Source organism: Sphaeramia orbicularis, chromosome 8 (assembly GCF_902148855.1).
Source record: "Sphaeramia orbicularis chromosome 8, fSphaOr1.1, whole genome shotgun sequence".
NCBI classification, from domain to species: domain Eukaryota; kingdom Metazoa; phylum Chordata; class Actinopteri; order Kurtiformes; family Apogonidae; genus Sphaeramia; species Sphaeramia orbicularis.
In genome coordinates, this window is record NC_043964.1 from 27,705,207 (window position 1) to 27,727,271 (window position 22,065).

The window sequence follows — 22,065 nt, forward strand, 5'->3', positions numbered from 1 at the left end:
TAGGTGGTATATTTTGGGTTAAAATACTCTTTTCTTGCGAGGAAAGAAAATCCTTCATGAATGGAGACACGTGACCAAACACGATGACGTCTGGCTTCGATACAAGAGAAAGGAATCAACAAGGAGAGCACGAGCTGACATTTGGAAGCGCGGACGATTTTGTTTGTAACCGAAATACAAGTGTGACTAATGTTTGCTTACCCGCATTACGGTAAACGGAGAGGACCTTGAGAGCCGCAGCTTAAGTAAACGTCATTTTTCGCTCAGGTGGGTCTGTAAAGCAAACAGAGTTGGTGTTGTTATGCTGAGTGTGCATGCCTTCGCCTCGCCGCTGACAAGCTGGCCGCGGCTAGCTATATGGACTAGCTAGCGCCTATAGCTGTAACAGTCAAGCTAGCACGGATATGAGGGTGGTTAAATGTCAAAATAAAAGTGCGCTCGCTCTTAAAGCTGGCCGTTACAGTACACATTCGGCTGTAGCTGTTTTATTTTGTAGGCGCTTTCCGGAAGTGTTCATAACAATTGCCTGGAATTGACAATATAAAGCTGCTACTATGCTGAGATGGCAGCTAATCTTTTGTATACACTTGTGAGCTGTGAATAAAACACGACATTTAGCTGTTGGTTTTCAAGTGACGTGAATCTTGGCTGATTGACGCGTGTGCGGTGATTTCCACAGCTTCGGGGTCGCTCTCGGCTGCGTGCGGGTACAGTTATAGTAGGAAGGCTGAGCACGGGGATTTCCTCGCTTGCTTGTTTTGTAGGCGGGGAGTTGTTTGCCACTTTCACAAGCAGGCGTCGTGGGGTTGGGGACGGAGTCGTGGAATGTCAAAACTGTGTTACGAGGTTGGCTTTATGATAAATACTTTGCCAAGGTGTCTGGCGTCCACTGTATCACTGCGCTTCTCGTGGGTTTGTCAACTCATGCGCTTCTTGCTGTTCAAACCTGCTGCTTCATCACCTCGTTGTGAGAAAGGAGAAAGAGCAAACCGAGGCAGCGGTTTAGCGAGATCAGGTTGGTTGCAATATCTGCTCATGACATTTCGCTCAAGCATGAATGTGATTGTAATGTCTACGAAATGTGTTAGTGCTTTTGTGCAGATTTAAATGAATGCATGGATTTCGTCTGTTTTGTTTTTTTTGGGTTTTTTTTTTTTTCTTTTGAGAAATGCCTTCAAACCATCGCTTCGTATGGAACCGGTTCACCTGAATTGACAATTCATTTAACCACTGGTTAAATTCTAACAATGGCAGTGCCAAAGCAAATTCGCCGTCCTTGCTTCTAAAATTGCACCCGGGCAGTTATCCACAATACTGTTTTTAATATCAGTCAATAAACAAGCAGCGGTATTTTTTTTATCATGCTGAATCATCACAATGATGTATTTAGACGTTCTCAGAAACCACCCCGAAATATGGCACCACCGGACAAAGGTCTGCTCGATGGATAAGGGTCGATGTTTATCACCAAGCCACCGTTATTCAGGAGATGGATCGAAATAGTGATGATTTGCCGTCCAAGTCAGTCATGAAGCCATGAGCATCAAGTGATGACCATCATGCATTTATCAATAGACTCATCTACATTCAGCTGAGAATGTGCATTTTATTGCAGTGCTGTCATGATGTACATCAACAAACAGGGTGTGAGTACATTTAGATTAAGTGCTTAGGTGTCAACGGCGATGTCAGATCCATTTAAAAAAAAAAAAAAAAATGCACGATAAGCAATATATTATGTCTGTTATTGTGATGGAGACTGAGAGGTAGTTTAAATTGGGTCATATGTAATAGAGCTGCAATAACTAATCATTAATCGATTAGTTAATTGAAAAAAAAAGACAGCTAGTTTTATTATCTATTTGTTGTTTCAGTGATTTCTTAAACATGAAATAGCTTTGATTTCACTAAAATTCAGCCCCTTTTTGTCTCCCGTGTGAGAATTTCCAAAGATATAGCCTATAGATTTTAAACTAAAAACTAAAGAATGTGTTTATATGGTCACTTTGGGTGTTATCTAATGGAGTTTTATTTGTTACCACATGAAGTCATGAATAGTGAAAATAATCTCCAAAGTTATCAATAATGACACTGATTAGTATTTGTGGAAAATAAAATGAACTCTTAATTTATGCGGTATTTGAATTTAAATGTAGGGCAACAAGTAAGTATTTGAATGCATGTTTGATTTTATTCTTTCTTGAATGTGATGATTAGTACATTTGAGTTATGAGGTGCCCTGCGATGTTATTTAACGCAGGGTAACGCTTAATTTCTCTTATTTTGGGTTGGCAGATGCTCTTGTTTCCCTGTGTGTAACATGATGAAATTTGCTGCCTATTAGACTGCACGCTTATGGAGGGTAGGTAATGAATTATCCATGGCGAATCTCTTTGCAATTTGAAAAGTCACCTTGGAAACTGTTGAGCACATATAGGCAGAGCTAAACAGATAGAAGTTGCCCATTCTTGCTCAGATATCCAACTTATTTCATCATCTCTGTTCATGTGAGCAGGGCATTGAAGTGTGTTTAGCAGACAGGCCAGCCCTACATCAGAAGTGCGGCTTTGCAATAAGGCGTAATGCCCAGTGCTGCCTTTCTCTGCAGGTAACAAGAACAGATGAGGGCCCATATAAGAGTCCAGTGTGGCTGGCAGTGGTGTGTGGATGGAGGCAGGGAGTGGTGATCAGCTCTGAGATTTATCGCTTCTCGCACTGAGGTAGCGAAGATAAAATAAGGCTCGATGGCATAGAGGTGAAGCGAGTGCACAACTCATACCCAGTAGCATTGTGTAGAATGGGCAAGCGATGAAGGGTGGAAGAGGATATGTGAGGTTGATGAAACATGAGGCAAGACTTTGCACAGCATAGAGTACAGGCTGGCCACCAACACCTCTGTATAGCCAACACAGCTGTGCCTTGGGAGTAGTTACGCCTATTCAGGACAATTAATAGCCTGCAGAAAGGAACACAAATGTGGGATTTGTCCACAAAAGTGCTGCTTAAGCTGCACGGGGAAATGGGAATGCCTGGAAGGAAGGGAGAAAAAGATCAATATAGTTTTTTTCCCTTTTTGCAATAGGGAGGGAATGTTGGTGATGAAACCTCTTGCAAGTGTAGTGCGGATTATGATTGCTTAGCATTGCGATATGCCCGCTGCACTTCTCAAAGTAATACTTTCATTCAGACAGGGTAGCAAGGGTGTTTGATGAATTTTTGTTTGGATGTTGAGTTAGTCTTGGCATGTTCATTACTGGCCTCTGTGTACATAATTTAGATTAGCCAATATCGGACAGAACACGGAGTATGAGGGTAGAGCGTCTCACTGGCTGCTGTTTTTCTTCTAACCTACTTTTATCTTGGCTGATTTATGTGTGAGACACATCAGTGGTAAAGTGAAATTAAAATAAGTGATTTATCTCCACCCTGAACTTGTGTAACAAGCTAAGTTAAAATGAAACTTGTGAAGAAATTGCCAGTTTCCTTAAATTTCCTTGACTTATAAACACTTGCAGTGGGTCTGGGTGGGCTCTGAAATTGGTTGAAATGTGTGAATATGAAACCTTGTCTAAGATAAACAGACAGGCCGGAGAAATTAACTACTCTTGATGGAATTGAAAGAGATTATTTTCAGTTGCCTGTAAAACTGTAAGTTTGGTAGATAAGTACGATGTTAACACTCAGTCTGCTTTGATTATGGATGGCTGCTGTCACTGTATTCTGTCCAGTATGTTTCAGTGGCACAGGGGGTGAAAATAAAAAGGTGCTCCTACACCTCCATACTAATTCTCAAAAACAAGACAATATAATCAATACAGATTTTGCTGTGCAGTCTCAGCTGCTCAGTACAATATTCAGTTTTTAACATATGCCATTTATTAAGCTTTTGTGATACACAGAATTAACAAATACAGTTTGTTTCTTAATAACCTTTGTATGCAATGAGGAACAAACCTCTGACCTTTATGCTTTAAAATTAGGTTAACAATTGTTAAACTGTCTCTGCCTTTTTTATATAAATGGGACTTTCCTTAATATCATAACTCAGCCACATGCAAATGGTAAAAAAAACTTCTGTACCACATTTTAACTTGCATTGTTTTATCAGTGTTATTTCATAATTATTCTTTCTTACGGCACAAAAAAAATGTAAAGGATTACTTCAGGATATTACAGTTACCTCCCTGTGAGCCTCTGGAGGATTACGCGGTTGAATGAATGAGTGAGTGAATGAATTGTGGTTACCATGGCAACAAGCATGTTTGTTTCATTTTTTTTCTGGTGTGTAATATAATCTACAGAGTTTTTGCACAGTTTTTAGTCAAATAACATCAAACCTCTAACACACTTTAACTGCTCAGAAACCAAGGGAAGACCCTGATGATTGTGCTGTAATCATAAGTGTAATCTACTCCAAACCAACCAAACATTCAGGCAAAACTGTGTGAGAAACCCAGAGTGGGGTTACGCTGAGATCACTACAGAATTACAATGATCCGCTGAGGGACAGACTTGAGGTATAATACATGATCAGTCAGGTTGTTGCTCGTTCATTTAGGCTGTATTCTGAGGTGGCATTTTCTCCCCCCTGATCACAATCACATTAAGAGGGAGGCCTCAACAAATATCCTGTAGGGACACATCATCAATCACTTGCCATAATTTGATCTGAACAGTGGCAGTGTTATTAATAGAAATTAACATCTTTGTTAATGTTAACTCTTCGAACTGGCTGTATTTGGATCAGAGCACCCCGCAGGAAAAACAAGATGATAAACTTGTTTTGGTGTTTCTGTGATGATGCCGAGCTCTGTTTGATGGCTTTATCACAGAGGGGTATTTCAATTGAAGAGAATCCACCTCAAAATCATAGCTGTGCAGCACTACCAATTAAAGAACTGAATTATTTCATTATAATTTGCCTTAAAATTGCCTTAAAATGAGCTGCTCTAGTTTAGCTATTTGTGCTGCAAAGTCTGTGCAGTAGCAGTTAGGTCAGTGCTATATGAATTTAATATGTATGCAACCAGTGTAGTAAAGCTTGTGGATATTTTGCCAGTGTGTGGGTTGCCTGCAACCCTTACTTTCTCTGCGAGTGCAAGGCCGAAGTATCAAGAGCTATTCTCTTCCTGTTTAATCAAGTCCTCCAGGCACATACTGTGGAAGGCCAATGATGTCTTCTCTCCTGTCCTACTGTTGTTTTAACCGAGCAGTTCAATTAGTAAACAGCAGCTACTGAGCTTGGAAATAGATTGCGGATTGAAACACTAGTTAATGCAAACCAGTCCAACCCAAGTCTCTTTAAATAAGCCTCACATTATCAGTGGCTTCAGAACATACGAAATCCCTTGAGGGAGGTGATTCATGTTTTCACTTAAAACCACATGAACTAGATGCAAATTCCAGCCATAAGTGTGCCACATGCTTTACTGCATGATACAGCCTACTGGGTTCTGAATGTTTTTTTTTTTTATTTTTTTTATTTTATATCTCAAAGCCATGGGCCATCATAAAAAAAAACGCAAGCCATAAGCACAGGCCCCTAAAGAAAATGGAAATGTTCATAGGCTGCTTCGTTAAGTTGTACTATTTCCAACAGTATCCATTCACTGTTTGTCTCAATCTTCACACATAGTCCATAAAATTTATATCAAGTAGAACTAATATCACTGTAGTTTTAATGATTCTCTTTTTTGACAGACATAAAAGATACAATAACAACACATTATTCTTTAAAATCATCTACCTGTTTAATGTCGTCACTGTTAAGAGCTGTCAGTGATTATTCTTATAGGGTCAGCACCCACCAAGCACCAAGTGCAGGTACATTTTAGGTTTGTCAGGTGAAATATTTAAGTCAGCTGAAATATTTTCCTTATATTGAAACATAACCAACCAGAAGTAAGTTAACTTTTTTCAAAAACTAAATTTTAAAACACAACATGTGTGTTATTGTTGAAGCCTGTATTCTACTTCGATATATATCTTTATGATTGGTTTACATCGTAAAAAAGAAAAATGGTGTTTGTTACTCTTTAAGCTACTCTAAAATACATTGCAGACTCAGCCCTTTCTTGCCTCATGTAACCCCGTTTTGGAATTGATGTTTACTGTTAACAAAGGCTCTACAGTTTATCAAATATGAGCACAATATGAGCCTGTGTAATTATAGAATCGCTAAAGTCTGTGATTTAAGAGTCCAGATATACCAGGATTTATAGCTATATATATATATATATATATATATATATATATATATAAAACACTGTTATTTTCTGGTGATATTTTGGATTCAGCGACACAGAGCAGAGAGAGCTACTGTCTAAACCCTGCAGAATAAGAGGTGCTCTTTTTTTGGGGGGGTATTTTTTTATGTTGTTATGCTTTTTTAAAATCTTCCTCTTTATCATTTATTGTATTTGATGCCTTCACTTGTTTTGTGCTTCTGTGACATTTGAATTTCCCCCTGGGGGATCAATAAAGTGAATCTTATCTTAGTAGAGTTTTTATGTTTGAGATGGGGAAAAAAAATTCTTAATATTTATGAATTTCTTTGACGACAAATCAATTAGAAAAATCTAAAGTCCTTTTTAGCAGAAGGTGCAGCCTTACAGTTAACTTACTATTTAGGTGAGACTGATCTCATGAAATGGCGTTGTATGTCACACCAGTTCTTATGGCATTCTCGACCTTTCGCATGTTATTCAACACCATTTGATTGCATGTCGATTCACGCCAAGATCAGTAGTTCACATAACCCTAAACCTCAGTGTGATATTTGACGCATCGATTCAGGTTGGACAGGGGGTTAATAATGGCGTGATCATACTTGTGGAAAGCTTATAGTCTTTGTTGGTTGACATGTTTGTTTTTAATATATAATTTTTTTTACACTCTTTTTTTCCATTTTAAACTGTTTTGCACTACGCACCACAAGAGAGTTGTCTCTTAATTTTGTTGTACATATCTATAATGACTATAAAGGTATTCTATTCTATTCTATTCTATTCTATTCTAGTCTATTCTAATGTGTACAGATAACACACCAATTAAAAGTGGTGTGTATATTTGTGCAAGTCATGATATCATGTTGGTTTAGGCAGTGCATTAAATCTGACCAGGCATTTCTTATTTTGAATGACACAAATGAATTATAAAAGCAATTTTTATGTCCAGTAAATAATTTTTGGTTGGCAAATTTTCTGGCTTATCTATCTATTGGTAGATGAGCCAGAAAATGAATTTTGGACCCTGATATTACATTGCAATACTTAGTATAGTGGGAAACATTCATCGTGGTTCTAATTAAGTTGTGATTTTTTTTTTTTTTTGTAATTATTCCAGCTGTCTATGCAGTGTTTGTCTTTCTTCTATTTTGCATCCAAGCTTTTTTTTTAAATATAGCCTACATTTAAAGTATGAGAGTCGGCAGTTATAGCTTAACCTTGAAGAGTTAGAAAATGACAGTAGAACATCATTTACAAGCATGATTTCAGAAGTTTTGACTCTGAAATTCACTTGTTTTTTTTTGTTGAATGAAGCACTTACCTGCTTGTTTAGCATGAGTTCATGCATCTAAAACAACAACAAGGACAATGTATTGTATGTAATGTATTAGATTTAGTAAGATTAGACATCATAAAATTGTCACCATGCAAATATTAATTTCAAGGTCTTTGCAAAAGATTGAGATAATGTTTTTATTAGATACTTTTTTAGCATTGCCCTAAACCTCCGCTGGTCAGAACTATTGGCTTAGTATTTCCCCTCTACTACAAGCGTATCACATTTCCCTGTGAAAGCTGCTGAATGATTTTCTCTCTCCCTCTTTTTGTCACTCTTATTTCACGCTCTGAATACTTACTAGTTAATAGCTTCCCTGCTCTCTTCCTATCGTACCTTTCTCTCTCACACACTCCACACACTGTTGTCTCCATACACAAGTTTACCCCAGTCTTCCAGTAACTCTTCCAGAGCTATCAGAGGAGTCTGATTTTTAATTTGCAGTTAAATGGCGCCCGACACATGCAGCTTGCTTGATAATTGACTTCACTCAGCTGAAGGCAGGAATGATTAGATCTGAATATCTAGGCAATCTTTTTAACTCTGAATAAGACGGGGAGGCAGTAAAAGTAGTGGCTCTGATCAGACATGAAGTGTGGAGACTGGCTATTTATGGTATGCAGGGCGAAAATATTGGCTGCCTGCATTAAGCTTTTCAACCCTAAGAACAGCAAGTGGACAAGACAGCAAATATGCACTAAGCATAAATTAATGAAGCAAAAACTAATGAGGAAGTGCTGACATTTTTTTAAATTCTGTTTTTACTTGCTTATCTCATCATTGTGCCTTTCAGTATGTTTGTGGTCATCATGTGTCTACTTCCTGCAGAAAGTGTATGATAATGGAGTGTGAGGCTACAACTCTCATCCATTATTGATCAGGGAAACTGAATATGTGATCATACAGATTTAACATCTGTTTCTTGTCTTTGGTGTTATGTTAATTGTCAAATATGGGGCAGTTTCTGCGAGAAGAATGAGCTGCAGTCTCCTGTAAAATCATTTTGATTCCTAAGGAGCTTGCAGATCTTTTGTTGTGACTGCAGTGTGTTTTACATGTCTGGACTGATCATAGTTAAGGAATACAATTGTAACAAGGCATATGGACGAAATGAGTCACATTTTGTATCCTCTCTTTTGGAGTCAAATGCATTGTTTGGTGTGAGATGATATTCAGCTGTTAGTTTCACAGAACTGTGTTGCCATTGTTGGATGCTGCCTGTGCTTTCTTCCAAACAGTCTTTCATCAGCATGCACCTCCACTGTCGAGTTTTATTCACTTCATTAGCAACCTGCCGGTGCCAAGTGCTCGGACGCATCTTTTCAAGAATTGATCATGACAAGTTAAATTTATATGCGCTTGCTTGGTTTTGGTAATCTGTCTCCGTGCGGATACATGTGCATGTGATTAGTTGTGTGATATGGAATCCACTCTCATGTCTCAGTAAAGCCTGCGCCCTGTTAGTCCTCCCCAGCCGTGTTTAGTATTCAGAGAGCAGGCGCTGTCGTAATCTGGATTCTGAGGCAGGTTGCTGGGGTTTTTGTTTGCTCTTATGGCCCTGATAATCTTGTTACACTGCTGTCAAGTGGAGCTGGCTCTCCCTGCGGCCCTGAACCACCAAGCGTGCCACCTCCAGCACCAGACACACCGCCCCCACAAGCCTACCGCCATTTTGAGACAGCCGTTGATGGAAGAGCCTTGGATGTATCCTTGAAGAATCACCTCATCCTGAGCATCTTTATTCAGCCTTCCACCCCCGCCCTTGTCTCCCACCCCCACCTTCAGCTGTGAACGACAGTGATAAATATTCATCAGGGGGATGCAGTGCTGGGATGCTGGAGCCTCGGTTCCCCCTCAACAAAGGGTCCCCTAGCTAATGGTGTCCATCCTCAGCAGCCCCCCGGAGAGATCCTGCAGAGGGGATGAGATCATTAAAGCGTGACACGGGCTCAAGGCCGGACCTATCATGTCACATCAGCATTTGTCCCACCAGAGTTTTTTTCCCCCCTTGAGTCGCAACCTAAGCCGACCCCACCTTCGTGAGCTGCCCTCTATAGATTTAGAAGAACACATTCGGCTTTTGAAGGTTGCCTGAGTTGCTCTCATCGTGTTAGTTCAACTTCACAACTTCCTAATTGGCACCTTGGTTTTGGTCCTTGCTGAGATCAGTATTTTTTCCCCCCTCAACCTGTTCTTCTCAAGCTCCTCCAAATGTGTTGAGTGAGCATTTTTCACAAGGCTGTTTCGCTGCCTCTCTTTCTTTCTCACCTTCTCTTTCCCTCTCTCTTTCTCTGTCTGTCTTTCTCTCTCTCTCTCTCTCTCTCTCTCTCTCTCTCTCTCTCTCTCTCTCTCTCTCTCTCTCTCTCTCTCTCTCTCTCGCCATCCTCTCCTTTCCTTTCTCTGGGTGACCACACTCAGCATTTTCTATTTCCTGTGGGTGTGATGTCTCTCCTCCACAAGCAATCAGCTCTGATTTGTCAGCGTTCTTCCAGGCGATTCATAAAAATTCAGCAAGCACCTACAAAAGACGCCCGTGTCCCTGCGCTTGCTCCCTACCTCCGCTGCCCCTGCGCTCCGAGCTGCAGTCCTGCCTCCTGCTCGCTTTGATAGGCTAACACAAAGGACTTGAAACCATCACCAGGCTGGATGTCATACATGTGTGCAGGAAACACATCGGAGTCCCCTGCCCTTGATTGAATCAGTTAAGCAGGTGAATTCTGTTGAAAGCGAAGGCATCCAGTTTACCGCGAACAATCAAACTATTATTGACATTTCAGTAGTGCAAGTCATAAGAGTGGCAATTATTTTGATTAAGGTAAAATGCATCCCATCATAACCCTATAAATGAAGCACTGACACATAAGTCTACATGGTTATTTTGTTATTGTAGTTGTAAATCAAACTTTTGTTAACTGGAAAAAAAAAACACTTTCAAATGTTTTTTTTTTCTTGAGTAAGTAAAGTAAAAACTGCTCTGAAATTATAAAGAAATACAGCAGTAGGTAAAGTCTGCTTTTCTTTTTCTCCAACAGTTCACAATGTGCAAGAATAAAATTACTTTGCACAACAAGGAACCTTTAACAAACAGTGATTTTATGAATTATATTTGACAGCATGCATTCTAGTGTTGTCCTTAGGTCTTCGGACTGCTTAGACTGTCTAGATATTTATCTGTTTGTAATGGAGTTAGTCGAACAGCTGAGGGGATAGGGGGTCCTCACATAAGAATTCCACAAAAATTCCACCCAAATTCCTCATAATTTCACTTAATTATGGACCATTAATGTAGACATACCTTAGAAAATGTAGAGAAAATTATAAACATATAAAAGCTGAAAACAAAACTTGCTTTTTCAGCTTCTATAAATCATAGTTTTCATTTATAACGGAAATATCAAATTCAGTGGGCAGTTCAGAATTAAATTTTTGAGGCATTTGTTTAAATAAAATGCCAATGAAATACAATAAATAGGCAGAAGAACTGAAGACAGAAGATGGAAAGATCACAATCAGGCAGTTTATTGACAAAAAAAGATAAATCACGATTAGTCTGCTGTTGCCTAACTGGGAGTTTGTTTTATTTTTTAATTTTTACAAATTTTGTATTTCATGGCATTTGTATAATGTCACTTATTGTGTATATTATTAACAATATATAATCCTACTCCCATCTCATGTTGTTGAAAACCCAATAAAAGTTTCTTTAAAAAAAAATTTCATTATTGTCATTCAGCCCTAGATTGAAATTTCCCAGTCACAATGGAAATCAAATTATAGGTGTTTTTGCCTCTGTCTAGCTGTGTGGCCATGGCTCTTTGTCTGTGTGAGGTATGACATGCCTGGTAGTGGAGGGGAGCAGCTGTGCGTTGGACCTTGTCTGTGTTGCGCTGCCATGCCCTGTCATTGGTAGCCGTCTGTTGGCAGCAGCCTGTGCTGGAGGGTTGCAGCCTGGGCACAATCCTTCCACAGTGTCATATGGTGAGCTTTCAACATGCCAAGCCATGCCTACTATGTTACCCTACACAGCTGTGTGACAGAATACGCCTCCTCAACCTGGACAATATGCCATCTCGCTGCATTTTCAAGATTCCAACTGGTTTTTGAACAATGTTGAGTCTAGGCTGCTGAGGGGAAAATGATAGGCTTGTATGAAATTTGGAAGGAGCAGTCCTTTTTCTACTCTCATCCCAGCAGCTATTAGCAGAGTACTTTCCTGTCTATTTGTCCATTATCTGTGCATCATCAGGCAGACCATTATCCCATTATGTTTTGCATCTGTGGTCCAAATGCTTACTGGAAATGAGTCACCACAAAGGCCGGTGAAAGGTAGGTGTTACTATCAGTCAGCTATTCATAGCCAGCCCAACAGGGATAAAAGTATCACATTTAAAAAGTCCTCCGCAGAACGTGAAAGGCTTTTTATACGGGCATCTGCAGCACACAGAAACATTGCTTTTTTATGAGGAGCCAGAGGACTTTTTGAAGTGAAAGCATCAAGAATGCAAGTCACAATCTGACCTCATGTTATGTCCCCAGCCTGTGTGATAGTGTCGTATTCAGGTCATTTTTAACAAGCGTCTGTCTCTCCCTGTTTGGCTCAGGTGACCGGTCCACCTGTAGCACCCCTTTGTTGCCATGGAAATATCCTGGCCATCTTAGTGCACTTCAGAGCTACAACTCATTTGCTTTTTGTTTTTTGTTGTTGTTAACCTCACTGAGCTTCTTCGCACCGGTACCTATTTCATAATGATTACTTTAGTTGAGCACTAGTTGAGCACATCGGCTACAAAAACATGTGCACACTGACAGTAGTTTTCTTTTTTGTTTTGATGCTGGAAATTCAGAGGAGCCCACATGCATTTGTTTATGTGCTCAGTGCAAACACACACTGCTGGGCTGTGTAAATCAGCTTAGCGAGGCATTGTGCTGGCTGGGCTGACTGTGGTGGGTGCCTGTGTCGCTGACACAGCAGTTACTGTGTGTAGTGTAAAGCACCCAGGGCCACAGATGTGTGTGTGTGTGTGTGTGTGTGCGTGTGTCTGTGTGCGTACTTATCCTGTGACACAGCTCACATGGTGGAAGGCACCCAACCCCTCTGTCTGTCTTAACAGCAGTAGGTTAGATTTCTCACCTGCACAGCTTCTCTCGGTGTTCCCTCAGTGCCGACATGACAGAATAAGCTGCAGTGCAGACCTGATACTCTGTATCGTAGCTAAGGCTCTGCAGCGCCGACAACATATTCCTTTTTCATTGATTTATGGGATTATAGACACACAGCGGCCAAATGTAGATAGGTTTGACTGTTTCGACCAGGAAACCCAGAAGAAAGCCTGCTCTGTGTCTGTGTGATACATGAGATAAATGTACAGTTGAAAGGTCTTTTCCAGTGCATCTCTGTCCTCTGGTGTTCCTGTTTTCAGAGGCTGCACTTAATGGAAGTAGCTCCTCTTGTGTTGTTTTCTAAGAAATCATTGTGAATTGCTGCCAGCAAACTAAATGTCATCCTCCTTGTGACTCGATACTTGTTTAAATAGGATCCAGGATTCAAGTGAGAACTCTTTTCACTGAACTCTACAGCCCAGTCCTATTCAACGTGACCTATGTAAGAATAGGAAATGCATTACGCCAAACTATTTGTTCACAGTGACAGGTGCGCTAATAGCCAGGTTCCACTCGCTGAATGGACTTGGCATCCCTCACGGAGAAGTCTTATGTCCTTGACCCAGTTTGTGCCTTTTTGTATTTGCACGACTTAGTCATGCTGTAGCTTCCTTGCCAGAAAATACATTGTGTATTGCGCAGAACCTTCCTTTCAAGCTTTTATTTCTGGTGCTATTGTTCTATACTGATGGAGCCTTTTCTTGTCCACAGACCAGCCAGCAGTACAGGTGGACGCGGCTCTCGTGGCATGACTACCGCAAACAAGGGAAACAAGGCCTTGAAGGTAAGAAACATGAAACTGAGCTGTGTTTGGCTCACTGTGAGGAATTCTTGAAGTTGAATACAGTGGAAACTGGAAACTGTGTGTAATGATTACCTTTATAGTGATGAGCCACTTAACCTATAAAGACCCAAACATCCACCATCGACCAAAACCATCTACTGATCTAAACTGTCTAGTAGCCTACCTGTTGATCCACTAATCCTGTCAATCCATGTAAATAATTGGTGTAAAATGCAGTTTGTCATCTTTTCATGGTCATTACAAATGACCTATGTGGACGTTCAGAGGCTCCGTAGTTACCATGGAAACACCGTCATCTTCAACAACATTGATTCACCAGTAAAACCCATGGAGTTTGATGAATGACAGTGGATGGAGACACTTGGTTTATGTTCAGTTAATGATATATTTTACTGAAAAAGGCACTTTTTCTTCAGTTTTCTCTGTTTTTGATATAATAACCCTCAACTTTAATCTAAGTTTCTATGAATGTCTACATGATCAGTAAATTAAATACAAGAAAATACCTGATTTTCACATATGAATGCAAAACACAGAGCATAATATTACAATAAATGGAGATAAATCACTTAAGAAAAGTTAAATATCCTCCTAAGACCCAGCAATGCATTTTTGTCCTCTGTAGTGGAGAAGACTTTCACAGCTTTACTTAAAAAAAAAAAAAAAAAAAGCTGTCCACTGCAAAGAACATTTCATTAAATAAAATTTTTAAAGGATATAGGGGAAAAAAGTGTTTTGGAATTGCCACAAAAGTAGCACTGGGTCTTTATGGGTTAAATGGATCAAAGAGCTTGATACAGAATGATTCCTGTACAAATAGTTTTTTAGGTCATTTATTCATACTAATCAAATGGTGGGATCATGGTCAACATTTTGGATCTATTCACAGTTAGATGTTGAGCTGCATAAAGCTGATGCAGTACTGTGTAGTGTTATATTTACAGATGAGTATTGTTAAGATTTTATTGATGCTTCTGCTCTTACTGATACTGCTTATTGATCTGCTACCTTAATGGTATTCTTATCAGTTGTTTTTTTAACAGAATTTAAACAACAGAATTATGTGCTTTATTGTCTTGTTTGTACCTCAGGCCTGGATATATATTTATAATATTTAATATAAGAATGCAACAGCTTGGTTTTGAAATAATCGCTGTCATATGCTCTGATTTTGTTACGATAGTAGTATGAATAATTATTTACTGCAAGAAAAAAGTCATTTACTTATTTTTAAGAGAAAAAAATCAGTCTTTTGAAGAGCGGATCAGATGATGCTCAGACCATCAAATTTCATTCATTCTTCCATTTCTGAACCGTTACCGTAGTGTAACAGTCATCAGTTACCGGTCACATTTAATCACGAACTCGTGTTTGTGTTTTGGCTCCGGGCTGCGAGCATAGTAGTACATAACATAAACACGGCAGACTGATGAATTACGAGCTAAACATCAAACTGTACATTTCTCTGCCTGTACTTGACACACTTTCGCTAGGTTTTGTGACAGATCAGTCACGTTTCCACCTAAATATGTAAAAGACTTGTTGCTCCGTGTCTGTGAGTGAAGTCAGCAATTTCCCGTTTAGTTTTCAGTGATCAGCGGCCACTCTCTCTGTCTAGGATTTCTGTGTATTTGAACAGCTTGGAGCTACAGTAAGAGTACAAGAAATTCTGTGAAAAATCTCAAGTCAACTTTTATGTTGCTGTAGCACAGGGATGTCAAACTCATTTTAGTTCAGGGGCCACATGCATACATTTTGACCTCAAGAGGGCCGGAGCGGTAAAAAATTAGCATAATAACTTAGAAATAATGACAACTCCAAATGTTTCTTTTTGTTTTAGTACATTTACAAACTATCCTTAAATAATAAATGTGAATAACCTGAAATTTCTTAAGAAAAATAATTAAAATTTTGAGCATATTACGCCTCAGTTTATCATTTACAGATGTGCATTCTACAACTTACAGATCACAGTGGATTTACAAGTGCACAAAACATTTAGTAACAGGTGTCTGGAACTGAAAAATACAGGATTTAGCTTTGTGATCAATACAACTTGATTGATGTCTTTTGTGTAATCTTTGTAAATTCATCCTGGGGGCCATATTGAATCCTCTGGGGGGCCAGTTTTGGCCCATGGGCTGTATGTTTGACACCTGTGCTGTGGCGCATAGAAAACAGTCATGTCCAAGCTTATCAATACTCTCATCTTTAATAACTTAGCTCCGGGGCCTGTTTAATACCAAATTTTGGTACCAATCCCTAATTATAGTGTTTGTTGTATTTATTTTAGTACCTTTCAGTGATTTAATTAGTTCAAGTTGTTTATTACAATTATCTGATTCTGGTGATCAGTTTGATTTCTGTCAAACTCCAACACAAACGGCAGGAAAACTCTGGAAATGAGTCCACAGTACAGATGCTCAGTAGTTTGTTTTACTAAACCACTACTTTGATACAAACATTTATCTAACAGTGTCCTGGATCTCTGTCTGAGGTTTACTCACCAAACAGAAAGTGTACCCACATGTGGAGCTCTGTGGGTGTCGCTGTTAGAGCCGTCCACAGCAACGGAAAATGTCCAAAGCAGGTCATTGTGTGACTTAAATTGTATTGCGATCTCATTTTGAGATTGTTTTCTCACCCAGCCATATTGTAGACCAGTGGTTCTCAAACTTTTTACAGTTGAGTACCCACTGAAATATATTTTTCAGCCAAGTACCCCTTGCTTCAGCATTTTCAAATCTTTGTAAGCAAACAACATTTTTAACTTTAATATATTAAAAATAACACTTGTTGACTAATTACCTATGGCTCAAGGAACATATCTTCATAAAACACTGGAGAAAAGGGCTGGACTATAAACAAAACAGTGCATAATTACTACTGTCTGTCATTTAAATATTTTGTGTTCAACCAGTGACCCCTAGTTTCTGTGCTTTATTGTCTGTTGATAAAACAAATAAAGTATATTAAAAAAAATACAAATAAAAAATAACACATCTTTGTAAGTAAATTTTGTGTGCAAAATATAAACTGAAAAGTGCCCTTTTCATTGATAAGAAAAATAAAGTAATTGGTCTTTAATGAATAAATGAACTGTTCATCAACAAAAAAAATAATAATCACTCAAATAAACTCATCTTGAATAATATATAAAATAGAAATGTTCTTAAAATGCAACTATAGCTTATGGGTGGGGGGGGGCTCCAAGTTTTTAAAAATATTGAAATGAAATAAGGTCAGGAGTGTCAGTTTTATTATATGAATGTATTCATTGTGTTTTGTATTTCAGTGTTAATTCTCATTATTTATTTTGTATTCAGTACATGATGACTTATTTAACGCATTTTTCCAAAAACATTTCAAGTACCCCCCTGGGCTTCTTCCGCATTTGAGAAAGACTGGTGTAGACTGATGAAAAAAACAAAGTATTACTCAAGAGAACATCAGAGACAATTTTGATGGAAAATGTTTGCACAAAATGTACTTCTTGTAGTGATAATTACAGCCACGTGTACTTTTGATGAGTCTACACAGACTAGCTTCTTCATTCCGTACCAGTGGATGGAAACGTGCCTAATTCAAATTTTCTTCTTCTCTGTTTTGCAACATTTCAAGTTCTTGCTTCAAATTTTCTTGACAATTTCAGGAAAACATGTCTATTTTAAGAGCCTTCACTAAACAGTTGCCTTCCTCAGGTGAAGCGGGAGCCAGGAGAAAATGGCACCAGCTTGACAGATGACGAGCTGGTGACCATGTCAGTACGGGAGCTGAACCAGCATCTACGGGGCCTGTCGAAAGAGGAGATCCTGCAGCTGAAGCAGCGGCGGCGTACCCTCAAGAACCGTGGCTATGCTGCCAGCTGCCGGGTGAAGCGCGTCACCCAGAAAGAAGAGCTGGAGAAGCAGAAGGCTCAGCTTCAGCAGGAGGTGGACAAGCTGGCCACGGAAAACGCCAGCATGAAGGTGGAGCTGGACGCTCTGCGTTCCAAGTACGAGGCCCTTCAGAGCTTTGCCAGGACTGTGGCCCGCAACCCCGTCACAGCCAGGGGACCTATGGCCTCCGTCATAGGGCCCCTCATCCCTGGTAAAGTAGCTGCCACCAGCGTCATCACCATCGTTAAATCCAAAACGGAGGCTAGATCGTAGTAGCAGAAAGAGTAGGAGAGTTCTTCTCAAGACTAAACTCGTCAGTGCATCGTAACATGGCGCAGGATTACCTGTGTAAATTCTCAGTTGGACCCTTGGCACGAACTCTAAAAATATGCTTCCCATCTGAATCTGAAAGTACGACTTCTAATCTGTCAGGTCAGAGTCAATCTGATCCTGCAATGTAGGATTTCCCAGCTGGTTATGGATGGATGATGACAGAACTGAAATGTTTGAATTACAAAGCAAACCAGGGCTTCGAATCTTCAAGAACGCAATATCAAAAGTACAACGTAGTGATGACTTTTTTTTTTTTTTTATTTCAATCACTGAGAATAATGGTAAGTGGCATCCAAATTGTTAGTTTGTTGACTTTGATACTTGTGATATTTCCTAATGACTGAGCTTTTTAAGCCTTTTCCGTCCTAATAATTGGCTCGTGTTGACAAATGATCACAGCCTGTCAAATCATAAATAAGACATTACTCACATCTATGCCAAAACATTATCTGAAGAAAGAGCTGGCACATTTCTCAATCTGAACCCCCTTCGCTTGTTATCATGCACTGACTCCAGTTCGGAAAAAAAAACAAATGGTCACAAACTGTTGCTGCGGATGCTACAGATGTCTTTAAAACAGCCTGACTAATCCAAAACTAGTAAATTAGTTCAATTTGTGATTTTGTTGGTTGTCTGTCAAGAATATAAGCATGAAATAATGCTTCCAAACCCAGCATTCATTTCAGTTTATGCGTCTCGGACAGGCTTTATTAATGAACTTGTCATTATCAATATGACTGGTAGATGCAATAATATATGTATGCACTGAAAATACAAAGAGGTCTTGCATATTTATGGTTAAGTGGAAATGTTAAAAATGATCAGCAGTTCTACAGGATATTGTTCTAGAGCTGAGTGCCATTCCAATATGACAAGCTTCTTCGACAATATCTGAAAACCTGAATGTTATTACAGTAATATCCTCGTGTTTTGTGGGGACAGTGTGATCCACAAACATTTTGAAACGTAATTTTTGCTCATATAGAAAACTATGTTCGAGTTGTTTTGTTTAAAAGATATTTATTGCATTTTTTGTAATTACTTGTCGACAGGGCCGTCAGATATTTCCAAAAGAAAATCTTTACACAAGCTTTACTGTTTGAATTGTTAAGGTGTAGGAAACTTTGTCTAATGTTGAGTTCTTGGTTTTTATTACTAGGTAGATTACCTTCCATTGTTTATAGAAATACACAAAAAGAAAACAGAAAAAAAAAATTCCTGTGACATCTTTTTTGCAATTGTACCGAAAGTGGCTTACTATTGAAGTCTGATAGCTTTTCTAGTGACTAGGCGCGTACTGTGGGGTAGCGCGTGATGTGATGTGTAAGTGACAAGTTGGCAGTGTCGTTCACTGTATAGATGTCAATGCTGTGCTATTTAAAACAAATCTGTAGAGCTAAACTAGGTGGTGTAAACAAGGTCAATTGTCTTTGTGCGTATTGGCATCTGTGATATCCCCCGCTTCCTTGGTGTTAGTTACAAATCATACTGTCATTACTACAAGTTTACCATATTGAGCCATGTAAGACAGAATTTTGTGAAATGGCGTTTGGGTATTCAAAAAGCTGCAGCTTAATCAACATTAATTCTGAAAGCTTCTACCTTTTTTCCTGAAGCTTACAGCGATATTGTCATTTTCAGAATCGGACTAGCGGTTGCACTTGGTGCTGGATGCCCTCTAAATACTTGGTCTGTAACCTGAAAGGAAATGACTTCATTATTGGGAGGATTTCATTATCATATTCATTTCAGCCACTTAACTGGTCTGAATTGGAGACGGGAAACCTAATGAATAACCTTTCAAATTTCGCTTTCGACAGGATAAATGAGAGCAACCACATTTAAGAGATAACCTGGAGATGCTTTCTCCCCTCCACCCCACAAAAAAAAAAAAAAAAAACTTTGTTGGAAAACAGTGCAGCGTCACTTGTATGAATTTACCCACTGGTCCTCAGATTTTCCGATTAAAAGCGGTAGGGTTTGATGGAGGGTTTGTATGCACTAAGCTCCTGCTTGTTTTGCTCAGGACAAAACAGGTCACTCTAAAAATGAACAAACCATTCTAGATGAGAAGCAGGGATGGCAGCTCTTTTCACTTTTTTTCTCCCTTTTTTTATGATAAGCATGTCATAAAGGGCTTCAATCCACACACAGAAAGAGACACATCATGACCACACAGAATTACAATCAACAACAGCTGCCAGCAGCGCTCCTCTTCCTCCTCCTCCTCCTTCTTCTTCCTCTTCTTCCTCTGTGCCAAGTGTCACATCACTCTCCTGGTCCTCTAAAAGGAATTTACCAGTGAAGCTGTTTTTACACCTCAAGGTGAAAGTAGTCGTGTAATGACATTAACAGAATGCACTCCATCCAGATCTCACTCTCCTGCTGGTCAGAACGTCTGAGGCGTTAATCTACAGCCACTCCAAAACGACGCCTCAGCAAAAAAACAAAAAAACAAAAAAAACAAAAAAAAAAAAAACAACACTCCATGCTCGAGACCTGGGTGCTGGTTATACTGTCTGTGCGCAAGTATCCTATCCACACTTTGTCAACATGCTTAGCTATTTACATTGACTGGTTAACTGTGGGAAAAATATATATCTGACTCTTGACATAGCCCAGTATCGATGTTGACGTCCTTATTGCTGTGGCAGTCTTGTGGAGTGAATCTTTTTCGTGTCAAGTGTCTTTTAAAGGTGTTCGAGCGGCACCATCGACCAATCTCTCAATCTCCGCATAGAGATGACTGTCTCTTTCTCACACATACAGGTGTATAGTATGTAGCTACAGTAGGTATTAATGACCATTGTGAAAAAGTGACCCTTAATATGCAACTCAGTGGAAAGGTGTGAAAGAGTAGATGTAAGAGTAATCAATATCGTCAAAGTGACTATGGTCTGTTATTTAATAATTCTTGCTGTTTTTTGTAGACTTTCTGTGAATGTTTTCTTTCCTGTTTTCACCCTCGATTTTTTTTTTTTTTTTAACATCCCTAAATGAAAAGGCAATCGGTCCTTGTTCATCGTGGCTATCTTGTAAATTAAATATTACACAACGTCTGAAAGGAATGAGGGGACAGATGCACTCAAGCCTTACTCACCAATACTCTGGTCTTAAATGAGCTGATTTACCACATTCATAAATCAGACGTCGGTGTCTGATATATCAGTTTGTGCGCCGGCTGAAATCGACGCTACAGTATATTCTGTCACAAGGGCCATTTGCAATATCTTCTTTGATTGTTTTATTTATTTATTTTTTTTTATGTGTATGGTTGAGTGCGTGCGTGTCCGTACGATTGAGGCTGCTCTGCTGCTACACCAGTCATTAATGCTCGTCGTTCGCTGTAGCATCATCCACATAAATTTCCGTTGTCATCATGTGTGGAGTGTGTATTTAAAATTGATCTTAACACTGTAATTTGTTCTGCAGATTTTGTTTTTAATTGGTTCTAGCTTTTTTTTTCTCCCCCCTCTTTTCCCCGTTCGTGTTTTGTTTTTGTTTGTTTTTTTTCTGTTTCTGTTTTAGAGAGGATAAATAACAGCACTTATGTGGAATTTAATAGCTCTCAAATCATTGGCTTTTTCATGAAATTATGCTTTGTAAACAGTTGACTGTGCAGTTTTTTGTTTTTTTTTTCCTCCATGGAGTGGATCTGTGTTTCGAAGGTATAAAATTCTGACTAAAGCGAGTAATACAAAGTTAATAATCTGTTTTGTTATTTTTCTGTATGGGTTGTAATAAAATATTGCAGTACTTTGTATGAAAACAGACAATAGTTAATTGTAACTATTTATAAATTAAATTATTGTACTTTTTTGCAATCTGTAGATAAGTACTATGTATTCATATATACAGTAACAACTGTGGATTTAAACGTGATTCTCTGAGGTGTCTAAGTTATTGATGTATATATTGTATGTTTGTTGATACAGCTTACTTTATTTTCTATAAGACCAATAAAATGTTTTGAAAAAGGCTTATAAGCATTGACTAATACTGTCTCTGGAAGCTTTTAAACACTGTTGAAATTGGGTTTTTGTCATATTCTGTGGCGTCATTGACCCAGTTTGATACTTGTAAAAATAAACTGGCGGGGAAGGCTTTTTGCCGTCCAGGGTGGGTTTTAGAAGACAGCGATCATTTAGATGGCACGATTTCTTTTTCTGTGATCCAAAAAAAGCCGGTGGGCGACCCACTTTGGCTAACCTCAGTGGACATATTTTTGGCCCGACACGAGTAAAACATTAGAGTCATGAAGGATGTCTAGGTGTGCTTGTCCTAGATTAGAAGGAGTAGTGAGTTAGTCATCTGTGCTCCCTATGG

The 22,065-nt window shown here is 39.1% G+C and overlaps 1 protein-coding gene across 3 annotated transcripts; it reads left to right on the top strand.

The window, feature by feature from the left end:
• Positions 1–95: 95 nt before the first annotated feature.
• Positions 96–21,719, top strand: LOC115423924 (transcription factor MafG). Of its 3 annotated transcripts, none has more exons than XM_030140958.1 (3): positions 96–267; positions 13,435–13,507; positions 17,230–21,719. In XM_030140958.1, the coding sequence occupies exons 2-3, from the start codon at positions 13,472–13,474 to the stop codon at positions 17,677–17,679; spliced, it is 486 nt and encodes a 161-aa protein (XP_029996818.1). In that variant the 5' UTR covers positions 96–267; positions 13,435–13,471; the 3' UTR covers positions 17,680–21,719. The 3 variants fall into 3 exon arrangements, with proteins under 3 accessions (XP_029996818.1, XP_029996820.1, XP_029996819.1); XM_030140960.1 differs by having other exon boundaries at positions 99–180; XM_030140959.1 differs by lacking the exon at positions 96–267 and adding an exon at positions 281–1,015.
• Positions 21,720–22,065: the final 346 nt, after the last annotated feature.